This window comes from Trachypithecus francoisi, unplaced genomic scaffold (assembly GCF_009764315.1).
Source record: "Trachypithecus francoisi isolate TF-2019V2 unplaced genomic scaffold, Tfra_2.0 Lachesis_group17, whole genome shotgun sequence".
Lineage (NCBI taxonomy): Eukaryota > Metazoa > Chordata > Mammalia > Primates > Cercopithecidae > Trachypithecus > Trachypithecus francoisi.
Window position 1 is genome coordinate 59,052,675 of NW_022681462.1, and position 13,725 is coordinate 59,066,399.

At 46.4% G+C, this 13,725-nt stretch overlaps 2 protein-coding genes across 4 annotated transcripts in view; both read right to left on the minus strand.

The window, feature by feature from the left end:
• The window catches only part of STON1 (stonin 1), a 63,118-nt gene extending 60,220 nt beyond the window's left edge, over positions 1-2,898 (minus strand). Inside the window, exon 1 of one of the 3 annotated variants that reach the window (XM_033175758.1) lies at positions 2,158-2,280. The gene's annotated coding sequence lies outside the window, so the exon portion shown is untranslated. Of the gene's footprint in view, positions 1-2,157; positions 2,288-2,789 lie in introns of those variants that run through there. The other 2 variants (XM_033175760.1, XM_033175759.1) reach the window with 2 other exon arrangements.
• On the minus strand, positions 1,062-3,322 carry LOC117062326 (WAS/WASL-interacting protein family member 3-like). Its single transcript, XM_033175765.1, has 2 exons — positions 2,793-3,322; positions 1,062-2,353 (listed from the first exon to the last, which is right to left on the minus strand). The coding sequence occupies exons 1-2, from the start codon at positions 3,286-3,288 to the stop codon at positions 2,085-2,087; spliced, it is 765 nt and encodes a 254-aa protein (XP_033031656.1). The 5' UTR covers positions 3,289-3,322; the 3' UTR covers positions 1,062-2,084.
• Positions 3,323-13,725: the final 10,403 nt, after the last annotated feature.

A 13,725-nucleotide genomic window follows, 5' to 3' on the forward strand; every position in this document is an offset into this window, starting at 1 on the left:
CTTCATTACATCCCCAGCCTCTCCTCGGACTGTTGGGCAGACTCTTGTGCCCATGACAAACCATCCAGTTTAACAATATTTCGGCCGGGCGCGGTGGCTCAAGCCTGTAATCCCAGCACTTTGGGAGGCCGAGACGGGCGGATCACAAGGTCAGGAGATCGAGACCATCCTGGCTAACACGGTGAAACCCCGTCTCTACTAAAAATACAAAAACTAGCCGGGCGAGGTGGCGGGCGCCTGTAGTCCCAGCTACTCGGGAGGCTGAGGCAGGAGAATGGCATAAACCCGGGAGGCGGAGCTTGCAGTGAGCTGAGATCTGGCCACTGCACTCCAGTCCCGGCGACAGAGCGAGACTCCGCCTCAAAAAAAAAAAAAAAAAAACAATATTTCATGAGGTGGTGCAAAAGCTGGACAAGGCAGAAAGGCAACTTTTCTCTAAACTGTATAAGGTTGACTTCCAGGATATTAAGTGAACTATTAAAAATTCTCAGGAAGAGGAAGAGACTAAAGATTTTTATCTGAGCACAGTACATTGTTTTTCTAAGCAACAGGGCCAAACAAGTTCAGAATTTATGGACTTACTTTTTTTCTTCTTCTTTTTTTTTTGATTTACTTTTTGAATGGAAGTCACAACATTTGCCTATCAGTTATTATTTTTTTCTTTTTTTTAGACAGAGTCTTGCTCTGTCGCCCAGGCTGGAGCGTAGTGTTGTGATCTCAGCTCACTGCAACCTCCGCCTCCCAGGTTCAAACGATTCTTCTGCCTCAACCTCCAAATAGCTGGGATTACAGGTTCCCGCCATGCTGCCCAGCTAGCTTTTGTATTTTTAATAGAGCCGGGGTTTCATCATGTTGGCCAGGCTGGTCTTGAACTCCTGACCTCAAGTGATCTGCCTGCCCCAGCCTCCCAAAGCGCTGGGATTACAGGCATGAGTCCCCGTGCCCCGCCTTAATGATGTTTTGAGACCACAGTAAAACAGAACTGATTTATACCAATGGGGAACTGTCAAACTGAATCAGTGGAGAGAAGTGAATTACATTCTTTTTAACATACACTTTTATTTCCAGTAGAACTCAAATAAAATAAAATCTTTATTTCCAAATGGTCCAATACTTGGACCTGCTTTTTAAGGAATTGTTCAGAATCTGATCTACTACATTTGTTACAACCACATTTATTGTTTGTATGGAAACAGGAGTGGCTAAAGTTTTGAGAAGTGTGTTCTTCCTAAAAACGTAAACATTCAACATCCCCCAGCAATCATGCTCACCCAGTTCGCTCCTCAGTAGAGCTTTTTCTTCCCACCTTATGTGGAAGAAAACCCCAGCTCAGGCTGCTCCTGGCTGCTCTGGTTCTGAGTGAGTGTGCAGAGGTTTGCAATATCAGCCCCAGGTCAAGCCCTGAAAAATCTCTCCAGACTCCAGACTTGATCTGTCCAGACCCATCCGATAATTAATAGGCTCCCCATCGTGCCCAGAGAAGCAAGCCTGTCATGGAAACACTGATTCAATCATAATAACTACGGACATAAAAACCACACAAATGAACTAAACATTTCTTCCACCCAATCAAAGTCTAGGGGAGGCCATAGCTTCAGGATTAAAATAAGTAGGGCTGTTTTTATTATGTGGTCCAGCTCATTTGAGCCTCTCCCATTGCCTTGTTTTCACAGCTCCCTTTTATGAGAAAGAAAGTGGGAGTGGGGGAGTTGGGAGGGAGACTGGAGCTATGCAGACGGGAATGCCAGGCTGGGAATACCAACAGTGTGGTGCATGTCAGGCAAACTAAAACTTCTAGCCTGGAGGAGGCTGTAATCGTGTTTGCGGTTAGTCTGAAAACAAACTACACTGAACTTCTATCTCCCAGGAAAACAGTCGGGTGTGGACTGAAGTCAAAAATTAGTATTTTTAGCAAGTATTCTCTCTCTTCCGTTTATTATTTTCTTCCTTCTTCTGTCTTTAGATATTAGAAACGCTAATTACATAAAGTATCATTATTATTAGAAGAAAGCACAGTTAGAGGGGTTAAAAATAAAACGATGCCAAACCAACAGAAACAGTGCATTCCTAAGGAGGAATATATTTTAATTTTTCCCTGTACCCACGAGGTTTGTGGGCCCAAGGGACCCAACCCCGATACCCAGTGAATGGTCATACCTGCAGGAAATGTTCGGGCCAGTGTGGTGCCCCCGCGGCTGTGGCCCGGTGGCCTGACTCCTTGCCTTCCTTCCAAGGCAGGAGGGAACTCCGGGCTGCAGGCGCCGGCTGAGGTCCGAGCTGAGGTCCCAGGGAGCGGGAAGGGGGCAGCAGCCCAAGTAACAGCAGCCAGAAAGAGGAGGGAGTCTGGGGGCGGGAGAGAGACACAGAGGCCCCGAGGGAGGCGTGAAGGGCGCAGAGCTGGTGGCCCGGGTCCGAGAGGTCGAGGGGCCGCGCGCGGGTGAGAACGAGCCCTGGCCCTCGCCCGCGGAACTTAGTCGATACTCTTTTTTTTTTTTTTTTTTTTTTTTCTCTTTGAGTTTTCTCTTTAGAGTCGGACCCCGGTCCCAGCAGCAGCCTCAGAACAGAGGGGAGGCAAGGAGTCCCTGCCGGGGGGCCACCCCTCTGCGGGCCCCAGGGCGCCCTTGGGGGCGGCCAGGGCGGGCGCGGGGAGAAGGGGAGGCGCCGAGCGGCCCTGGAGACGCCCGTGTCCCGGGGCGCCTGCAAACTTTCCCAGAGACGGCGGGAGGCCCCATCCTGGAGAGGGGGGTCCCAGGCCTCTCCGTCTCTGTCCCCCGGGGCTGGTCACTCACCGGCAGCGCGGTTGGAGCTCCGATTCTGGCCGCAGCCATCCACACCGGGAGAAGGAGAAAGAGGAGGGAGAGGAGGAGGAGGGGGAGGAGGGCCCGGGGCCGCCGAGTGGAGGGCGGGGAGGGGCGGCCGCAGCTCAGGGACGCCTCCCGCTTCCGCCCCCGCCCCTCCTACCCCGCTGAGCCTTCTCTCTTCACGCCTTCTTTCCCACCCCGAATCCCCGAAAGTTTTTCTGGTGTCCGACGCTCCATTCTCTTCCCTCCAGTGCATCTTCTGTCCCCGAGTCTCCAGCCTCCCAGAGGAGGGGAGAGCGCTCCCTCCCGCAAAAGTCGGGGGGCGGAGCGGGGGGTAAGTATATGAGTTACGTTTCGATGCCCCCTTGAAGCAGATAGCTTGGATCCTTGGGAGGTCTGAAGTCACCCAGCACCCCCAGACCTTGTCCTCACCTCTGGGTGGGGATGATGGAGGACCTTTGCGGTCGTGCTTTCTAAGTTGCTTCATGGAGTTTTGTTTTGTTTTGTACCCCCCACCTCACCCCACTCCCCACTCCCTACCCCCCACCTTGTGATTAGGAGAACTAAAGAATTACTAAAGCCCCACCTTCCTGGGCGAATCAATCACAGCAGGAGGAACGACACAAGATAGCTTAGTGAGGGCCAAGCTGTGGGGGCGGGGAGGAGGTAAACGCGTCCAGATGCCTCCTCTGTGCGGCCTGCAGAGTGCAGAGAGAGGGAGAAGGGGCCTTGTCCTCCCAGGAGAGGCTGCAGGGTGCCTCGTAGTCCCTATTCCATCACCTGCTGGCAAATGACTCTAGGCAAGTCACTTGGCATCTCAGCCTCTTCCTCAAGTGGGGCTGCCTCAGTGGGAGCCAGTCAGAATGAAGGCACCCTCCCCAAAACCCAGGACTAGAGACTGAGCTGAGTTTGAACAGGCTCAGAGGGGAGAGAAAAGGGCATTTTACGTCCCAGGGCATGGTGCTTTGGAGGTTGGCAAGACTGGAAGGCTTAGGGGAAGTGGGCAATGTTTAGATGGGAAGGTGGAGCTGGGAATGAAGCAGAATATAGGAAATCCCTGAAAGTTTTTAAGCGAAGGTGTTCAATAGGCACCCAGTGAATCCTTGAGGATTCGAAATGACAAATAAGAAATACTGGTTTAACAGTGTGCAGGATGGACTACCTGGGAAGAAAGCGGTTGCATCCAAGGAGAGGGGTTAGGAGGTCCCGGTGAGCATCTCAACTTGAAGTACTATGCTGGAAGGTGGAAAGGAAATGAATTTTTTTAAAATCATAAATTTCCTTGAGGAGCTGGGTTAACTCATAGGCAGTGCATCCAGAGTTGGTGAAAATGAGTGAACACTTCCTTGTATTTGCATGGCAGTGTAATTCTCTTTTAAATGTTCTTTTAGGTGTAGCCCTGTTTTTGACCTTGGAGTTCCCTGGTGAAATGGAAATACAGTCAGTACCCTATTTGACCCCCAGCCAGCGTTAAGAACCTGCCCTCAGGGCTTTGAGGAAGGAAACTGACACTCCAAGAGGGCACTTCTCGAGAGCCTGAAATCACACAGCCAGGATCTATTTAGGATACTTTTATTCTCTGATAAAACTACTAATTGTGCTTATGCTTAATATATCCTAAACACAGAAAAAGGCACTGGTTTCCCCTCAGCTTCTCATTTCCTCCAGCTACCTTCCAGTAATGGCTAAGAGTTGAGGTAGGGCAGGTGAGAGCCTAGGGAATAGGAAGTCAACTGACTGGCTAGTTAACTTGTCAGAGATTGTTCCATGGAAATAGACAGGTACTGGACCCTGGTAAGGAGCTGAGAGAAGTGGAGCAAGGAGGACACAGGAAGCAGGACGAGGAGCAAGGGAAGAAAAAGAGAAGTGGCAGCTCCTCTTTGTTGTCCTCATGCTTTGACCCCAGGCATTTTGGGGTCCCCAAATTGAACCCCCAAATTCAACCTTTTGGGTCCTATGTCCAGCCCACCTTTCACCAGTGGGTCTTCCACAGAGGTCAGCTCATCTCAGAAACCGCCACAAAGAACTGGAGACAGGACTCATGCAGGAAGCAACGCCACATTTGACAAACAGTAATCATCATTGCGTTTACAGAGTTCTGTATGCACCTTCTAAATTCTGTCATCTTTGAAAGAAGCAGTAGGGCCTTTATTAGTGGTTAGCCACTTGGTGAAAGAAATCTCTTTTGGAATCTTTGACACTTCTGCAAAGCAAATAGGCCCGTAATTTTCTCAAGACTAAATACAGATGGTTGAAAACCATTTTGTCTTTTGCAAAGGACAGGCCTTCCCCCTCTGTGTGATTCAGCATTGCCCCAAAGGTTGCCAGTTTCATGAATGAAGATTTATTTCTTGCAACTCCACCACGTATTTCCAAAGGATCCTTTCTGGTAGTGTCCCTTTGTATCAAAATCTGGTGGTAAACAGCTTAGCCTGGCCTCAATAGCTAAGCCACCACAGCCGTTCATCACAGCTGTGACCTCATTTTACTCCAGTTACTGTTCTTTCTCTTGCTTTACAATAAGTAGACCCTCAAACTATGTCATTCTCCTTTTTATTAGCAGATTTCTCTTTCCTGGCAGCTTTTTCATGGAAATATTTAGAACTTCCCAACTGTTTAACAAGAGATCCCCAAAGTATCTGTAGATGATGACCTAATAGGTGATTAGCTTGGAATTCCTCAAAACTCATGTCAGCTGAAGCTGTCAGGATCATTTAAAATACATTCAAGGGGAGGGCTAAGTCCTAAATGCTTCATAGGAACATTCCTCTCTAAAAACTTGGCAAGAGCAAATCTCTATTTACATTATAACACTCATTCAAACTATGGCTTTTTGGCTGGGCATGGTGGCTCACGCCTGTAATCCCAGCACTTTAGGAGGCTGAGGCAGGCAGATCACCTGAGGTCAGGAGTTCAAGACCAGCCTGGTCAATATGGTGAAACCCCATATCTACTAAAAATACGAAAATTAGCAGGGCGTGGTGGCGGGCGCCTGTGATACCAGCTACTCAGGAGACTGAGGCAGGAGAATCACCTGAACCCAGGAGGCGGAGGTTGCAGTGAGCCAAGATAGCAACACTGTAGTCCAGCTTGGGCGACAGAGCAAGACTCCATATCTCTCTCTCTATAGATATAGATATAGATATAGATATAGATATAGATATCTATATATATATAGTTAAAATAGTTAAAATGAAATCGAAAAAATTAAAAAATCACCATCTTGAGTACATGGTGCATTTTGCTGTGATGTTAGATAAACAAACACACTGTTTTTAAATGATTTTTTTTTTTTTTTTTTTAGCTATAAGTAAACCCAAATACTCTTTGGATGGAAAATTCCAAAGATAAATAAAAAGCCCACATCTTCACTGAAAATGCCAAATGAAATCAATGATACTTAGGAGTATGATAATCAGTTCAGAATGGCTCAAGATTGACTGTCCTTTGTCCTGAGATGGGATACTCTTGAGTGTAGTTGAGCCACATTGATCATTGCTACAGCTGGCCAGTCCCTTGGCTTGGCTTGATTCCTAAAATGTATCCAGCTTTCATTTATTGAAAACCTACTGTGTACAAGACATTCTCCTAGGCACTGTGGGGGAGTAAGTATAAGGCACCGTTCCTGCCCCACAGCATCTGTTGCTGTTAAGAAAGATGGCATGCATGAGAATAACTACATGAGACATGTTGACAATTTACCACAATACAAGAGGTCTCCTAAAGAAATATAGGAAAGCTGAAGAAAGGAAGAATATTCTCCACCATCTCAGCAAGTATGTGAATGACATTTTGTTCTTAGTTAACTGATCCGTGCTATTTCTATTCTTGGGCCTATAAGATGTCACCACTAAGCTATTCCACTACTATCTAGTGTTTAGGGAAGCAGTGGAGTTGAGCTGAGAAATAATTAAAGCCACTGGTAAAACAAACACAAAGGTTCTAAATGGGGAGATACCTTTTGAGGCCCCTATACCTGCAAACAAGCCAACAGATTCCAGAATGTTTCCATCTACCAGTCGATTCTTTCGATTCTTCTAATCCCCCCCCCCCTTTTTTTTTTTGAGACAGGTTCTCATTCTGTCACCCAGGCTGGAATGTGGTGGTGCACTCTTGGCTCACTGCAGCCTCCACCTCCCTGGTCATGGGTGATTCTCCCATCTCCGCCTCCTGAGTAGCTGGGACCACAGGCACATGTCACCACACCCGGTTAGTTTTGTTGTTGGTGTTGTTGCATTTTTTAGTAGAGGCAGGGTTTTGCTGTGTTGCCCAGGCTGGTCTGGAACTGCTAGCCTCAAGTGATCCCCCCACCTCGGCCTCCCAGAGTGCTGGAATTAACAGGGGTGACCCACCGCGCCCTGCATATTCCTCTTCTTATAAAGAGTTATCCTAATTCTCTCTAACCATTTTTTTTTTTTTTTTTTTTTGGAGATTTGGAAGAGCTATAATGGGTTTTCCTGCTCCAATGCTTTGATTGCCAGTTAATTTCCTAATTTGGAGCTAACTACTAAACTGCTTAAAAATTTAAGACAAAGAGGCAACCACTTACTGACAAGCTTTCCATTTATTGCCATGGTATCTGAGGACATGGCTCTTAGCCGAGAACAGAAGCTTCCTCTTCTATCATAAAACAAACTATTCCCTTGTTAAAATGGCTCTGCCAGATGTTTTCTTAGCCATCATCAAATATGTTGCTGTCTTCATATGTAAAAGTAACAGAAGAGTTTGAAGTGTTTTAAGATCTGAGAGCAACTTCCAGGGTTAATGCTAAATAAAACCATAAACTGCACGTTTTTCTTTCTGAATTCATATGTTCTTTATGAATTATAAAGGCTTAAATTCATAGCCATTTGGAGAGAGCCTTTTGTTCCAACTCTTTTGGTGGCTTTCTTAGCTAACTGCGTGTTCAATTTTTTTTCACACTTTTGTTTAGAAATGGTGTAGCTGAGTTTTGTTTTGTTTCAAGGGGCAATGAACCTAGAAAGTGGTCATGTTGTTAAAAAGTATCTGTGTTAGTTAAGCCGGGCATGGTGGCTCATGCCTGTAATCCTACACTTTGTGAGGCCAAGGCGAGTGGATTGGGCAGATTGCCTGAGCTCAGGAGTTCAAGATCAGCCTGGGCAACACAGTGAAACTCCGTCTCTACTAAAACACAAAAAATTCACCAGGCATGGTGGCATCCACCTGTAGTCCCAGCTACTCAGGAGGCTGAGGCACAAGAATCCTTGAACCCAGGAAGTGGAGGCTGAAGTGAGCTGAGATGTACCACTGCACTCCAGCCTGTGTGCCTGGGTGACAGCGCAAGACTCTGCCCCTGCCTCCCCCTCCCCCCCTTCCCCCCCAAAAAAGTATCTGTTAGTTGAACTGATACAGTTTCTTACAAAAAACAATGGAGAATCCAGTTGTATCAGCTTTGCAAATTGAGCAGTATTGCGTGTAACAACTAAATTGGGGGAGGGGGGTGGTGGCAACGAAGGATATGACAAAAACAATGGTTTTATCAGTTTCTTAAAGTGTGCCTGGAGGCTCTTGCCCCTTCAACCCAAGATAGCTGGGTTTGCTATTGAACACAGTGTGAATGGTGCCCTCCAGAGCTGTGCAACCAGGTAATTTACTCCCCCTCTTCCTATTAAATTACCTTTTTTTCTCCTTTGAAATGTCTTTTTTTTTTTCTTTTTTTGAGATGCAGCCTCCTTCTGTTGCCCAGGCAATCTTGGGTCACTGCAACCTCCGCCTCCTGGGGTCAAGCAATTCTCCTGCCTCAGCCTCCTCAGTAGCTGGGATTATAGGCGTGCGCCACCACAAGCAGCTAATTTTTGCATTTTTAGTAGAGACAGGGTTTCACCATGTTGACCAGGCTGGTGTCGAACTCATGACTTCAAGTGATCCACCTGCCTCAGCCTCCCAAAGTGCTGAGATTACAGGCATGAGCCACTGAGCCAGGCATCATTTGAAATTTCTTATAACACAATTCCAACTTTTTTTCTCACTCGGAATTTCTTGTAACATAAGCCCACTTTAATTAAAAACACATTTATATATGCATGAAATAAAAAGCAGGAACAAGCAAAAAAGTTAATAGCTAAAAATCTCTGCTCCTGATACTTTTCTTCATTTTCCAAAATTTTTAAAAATTTTAATATATATTTTTTAATAGAGATGGGATTTCCCTATGTTGCCCAGGCTGGTCTCAAACTCCTGGGCTCAAGCGATCCTCCTGCCTCGGCCTCCTAAAGTGCTGGGATTATAGGTATAAGCCACCACACCTGGCCCAGTATTCCAGATTTTCAACAACAGGTGTGTAATATATAATCAGGAAAAAGCAGGAAGTTTTGTTTCAATTTTGAAAATTCCATCTTCTCCAGAAAGCAACAAATGATTTTTTTTTGGAGACACAGTCTCACTCTGTCATCCAGGCTCAAGTGCAGTGGTATGATCCCGGCTCACTGCAACCTCTGCCTCCTGGGTTCAAGCAATTATGCCTCAGCCTCCCAAGTAGCTGGGATTACAGGAGTGCACTAGCAGGCCTGGCTAATTTTTATATTTTTAGTAGAGACAGGGTTTCACCATGTTGGCCAGGCTGGTCTTGAACTCCCGACCTAAGGTGATCCACCTGCTTTGGCCTCCCAAAGTGCTGGGATTACACGCATGAGCTACTGCTCCTGGCCTGCAATGAATGATTAATTAAAAGAAAAGTCTTTTTTTTTTTTTTTTTTTTTCTGGTTTTCACTCCTATGCAGATTTCAATCCCTACTTTGTGCATAGACTGAGAATCTCCTCTTTTTTTGGGCAGGGGAGAGGACAGAGTGAGACTCTGTCACCCAGGCTGGAGTGCAGTGGTGTGGTCTCGGCTCACTGCAACCTCCACCTCCCGGGTTCAAGTGATTCTCCTGTCTCAGCCTCCCGAATGGCTGGGACTACAAGTGGGTGCCACCACACCCAGCTAATTTTTGTATTTTTAGTAGAGATAGGGTTTCACTATGTTGGCCAAGCCGGTCTCAAACTCCTGACCTCGTGATCCGCCTGCCTCAGACTCCCAAAGTGCTGGGATTACAGGCATAAGCCACTGCACCCGGCCTCTTGTTTTTGGTTTTTTTTGAGACAGAGTTTCGCTCTTGTTGCCCAGGCTGGAGTGCAATGGTGCGATCCCGGCTCACTGTAACCTCCACCTCCCAGGTTCAAGCAATTCTCCTGTCTCAGCCTCCTGAGTAGCTGGGACTACAGGTGCCCGCCACTACGCCAGGCTAATTTTTTGTATTTTTAGTAAAGACGGGGTTTCACCATGTTGGCCAAGCTGGTCTCAAACTCCTGACCTCAGGTGATGCACCTGCCTTGGCCTCCCAAAGTGCTGGGATTACAGGCATAAGCCACCACACCTGGCTGATCTCCTCTTTCACTTTCCATGCCACAAGAGGCCCGGACAAGAGAGAGAGAGAATTTGTGCAAGAGGTGGGCTGTAAACACAAATAGAGGGTCAGGGCAGTCACTAGAAGGGCTTATGGAGTTGAGAAAGGTTGTTTTAAGGATGAGAGGCACTTGATGCCCAGGATATTGAGGAAGGCAGATCTCAAGACAATAGCAGTGCTGCCATCCCAGAGATCAAATGAGACAGTATGGAGCAGGTCAGATGGTTCTGGGAGAGAATTCCTGAAGATGGAAGTTGGCTGAACACCCAACTGACTTTGACCACACTGCGAGGAGTGTTATATACCCGGGAGAGAAGTTAGGAATAAACTAGTGATAAGTACCATAGAAAACATTGTGAATAACTTTTAAAAAAAAGACTCCAGGGAAAACAGAGTTGTACAAAAAAGGAAAACTAATCACAGTAAATTACATGACTCAGCTATCACCAGTATTTGAATAGTCATAATGAAGTACATGCTGAATTCTGACCCAGTCCAAATGTTTTTGGCTTTTTGAGATGGAATGTCGCTCTGTTGCCCAGGCTGGAGTGTAGTGGCGCAATCTTGACCCACTGCAACCTCCGCCTCCCAGGTTCAGGTGATTTTCCTGCCTCAGCCTCCCAAACAGCTGGGATTACAGACACACGCCACCATGCCCGAATAATTTTTGTATTTTTAGTAGAGATGGGGTTTCACTATGTTGGCCAGGCTTGTCTTGAGCTCCTGACATCAAGTGATCTGCCCATCTCGGCCTCACTAAGTGCTGGGATTACAGGTGTGAGCCACCATGCCTGGCCTTTAGTTTTGTTTTTTTAGAGACTGGGTCTCACTCTGTTGCACAGGCTAGAATGCAGTAGGACAATCACGGCCCACTGCAGCCTTCAAACTCCTGGGCTCAGGCAATCATCCCGCCTCAGCCCCCTAAGTACCTAGGAGTACAGGCATGAGCCACAGGGCTAGACCCAAATATCAATGTAACTAGTTTAAACAGTGAGTGTATGTATGTGTATGTGAGTGACGCAAAGAGGAGGCAGATGAAACAAATAGTCATCTTCCAACTGCAAATTCAATTAATAATGCCTAACAAGAAGAGCAAAGGTAGCATGCCATTTGGAAATACGGATAACAAAATAGTGAATGAAAGAGGTTTTCCTGTGGGGAGCATGAAATGGCAGGAGGATCAGGGGTCTATTTTGTTTGTTTTGCCTTATTTTATCTTAGTAATAACTGTTCAAGAACAGCCTAACGCAAACTAAGTTCAAAACTTAATTACAAATACAGATACCGGCTGGGCGCAGTGGCTCACGCCTGTAATCCCAGCACTGTGGGAGGTCGAAGCGGGTGGATCACCTGAGGTCACGAGTTTGAGATCAGCCTGACCAACAAGGTGAAACTCCATCTCTACTAAAAATACAAAAATTAGCCGGGCGTGGTGGTAGGCACCTGTAATCCCAGCCACTTAGGAAGCTGAGGCACGAGAATCACTTGAACCCAGGAGGTGGGGGTACCACTAGATAAGGTGCCATTGAACTCCAGCCGGGGCAACAGAGTGAGTCCCTGTCAAAACAAGAACAACAAAAATACACACACACACACACACACACACACACACACACACATTTATACAGATACTACTTTAAAAAGAAAAGCCTCCATTTTTTTTTTTTTTTTTTTTTTTTTTTGAGATGGGGTCTCACTCTGTCACCCAGGCTGGAGTGCAGCGGCATGATTTCAGCTCACTGCAACCTCTGCCTCCCAGGTTCAAGCAATTCTCCTGTCACAGCCTAACAAGTACTTGGGACTACAGACGGCGACCACTCCGGGCAAATTTTTGTATTTTTAGTAAAGACGGGGTTTCACCACATTGGTCAGGCTGGTCTCAAACTCCTGACCAGGTGCCACGCCTGCCTTTGCCTCCTGAAGTTCTGGGATTACAGGTGTGAGCCACCACACCCTGCCAAAAAGCCTCCATGTATTATCTCTTCCTTAGTGCTCTGAAATAGTCCCAGGACAGGGTGAACAAATGAGTTCGTGATTATAATTTGCGTGTTCACTCCCTTGTCTCACTAAAAACAGGCTGTAAGCGCTTCTCAAGGGCAGTCAGCACGTCTGGTGTGCATGCCACAGTCTGCTCAGCACGGAGCACACAGCAGGCACTCGGCACACACTTGCCAAATGAATGGTGACATGGGTAAGACAGGCTCCCATCTTTACAAACATCCGCAGAACTCAAGTATTTATAGACGAAATGACCCAGTGTCCGAGAATGGCCTTAAAATACTCCAGAAAAAAAGAAGTGTGGAAAAAAGATAAAACAAGATTGGCAAAATGTTCATAAGGAGTGATGGGGACATAGGGCTTGTATGAGTCTATTTTTGTGCATGTTAGAAAATTCCCATAATAAAACAGTAACAACAAGAACATTTACACAGAAAGAGGACCAGAATGAAGGGATGGCATCATGGCATAAATATATAAAATTCAGAATCTGGTGTTCAGCAAGGCTGGTGTAACAAGGAATATGTACATAAAAATGAGGGATCAGGGGGAAAAAATTATGTCAAAGGCAAACCATATGCCAGGGACTTTAAATTAGCTCAAGAAGTTCACTAAAAGCTGACTGAAAGGAGGCACAGGGGCATTTAGTGAAGATGTAGAAAGGGGATGTTGAATGAAATACTGCTGGATTTTCTAAGAAATGTAGTATTTTTTTCCTTTTTTTTTTTTTTTTTGAGACAGGGTCTTGCTCTGTCACTCAGGATGGAGTGCACTGGTGTGAACATGGTTCACTGTAGCCTTGACTTCCTGGGTTCAAAAAATCCTCCTGCCTCAGCCCCCCATGTAGCTGAGACCACAGTTGTGCACCAACACCCCCAGCTAATTTTTTAAAAACTTTTGTAGAGATGAGGTCTCACTATGTTACCCAGGCTGGTCTCAAACTCCTGGGTTCAAGTGATCCTCCTGACCCAGCCTCCGAAAGTGCTGGGATTACAGGTATGAGCCACTACACCCCGCCAAAATTTAGTATTTTGTCTTCCAAATATACAGAACCTGAAGGAGTTGAAAACCCCCAATTTAAAAGGCTCATAGCACAGTAGTGAATAATCCAAGCTGAGTCAGGCTAGGCTGGGTTTGAATCCTGGCTCCAACAGGTACTGTGTGACAGTGGAAAAGTTGCTTAGTCCCTCTAAGCCTTGGCTTTCTATCTGTAAACTGGGGATAGTAATAGTATGTATGATATGGTTGCTGGGAAGTCTAAATGAAGTAATACATGTCAAGTCATACCTATGCCCGGCTTACGGTAAGTGATTAATAAACAGTGGTTACTATATGCTTTGGGAGGTGACTGCCAAGAGAGCAAAGATCTAAGTTAAGTCAGCAGAGCACAATTTTGCCAGGGATCCACCTGTGCCCTCTACAGTCCTGCCCTATCCCTCAGCCCTAGGAAAGCTCCCAGGGGAACTGTCCCCTACAAAATGGCCAAGCAGTCCACAAGCACTGCCTCAGAACCTATAGGG

Bases quoted from the DNA above. Each gene is read 5' to 3' on its own strand.
- LOC117062326 (XM_033175765.1), bottom strand. From the start codon at position 3,288: ATGAAGCAACTTAGAAAGCACGACCGCAAAGGTCCTCCATCATCCCCA. The intron at 2,354-2,792 runs CCGGTGAGTGAC...TGTGTCTCTCTC, and splicing joins TCGGAGCTCCAACCGCGCTG to CCGCCCCCAGACTCCCTCCT.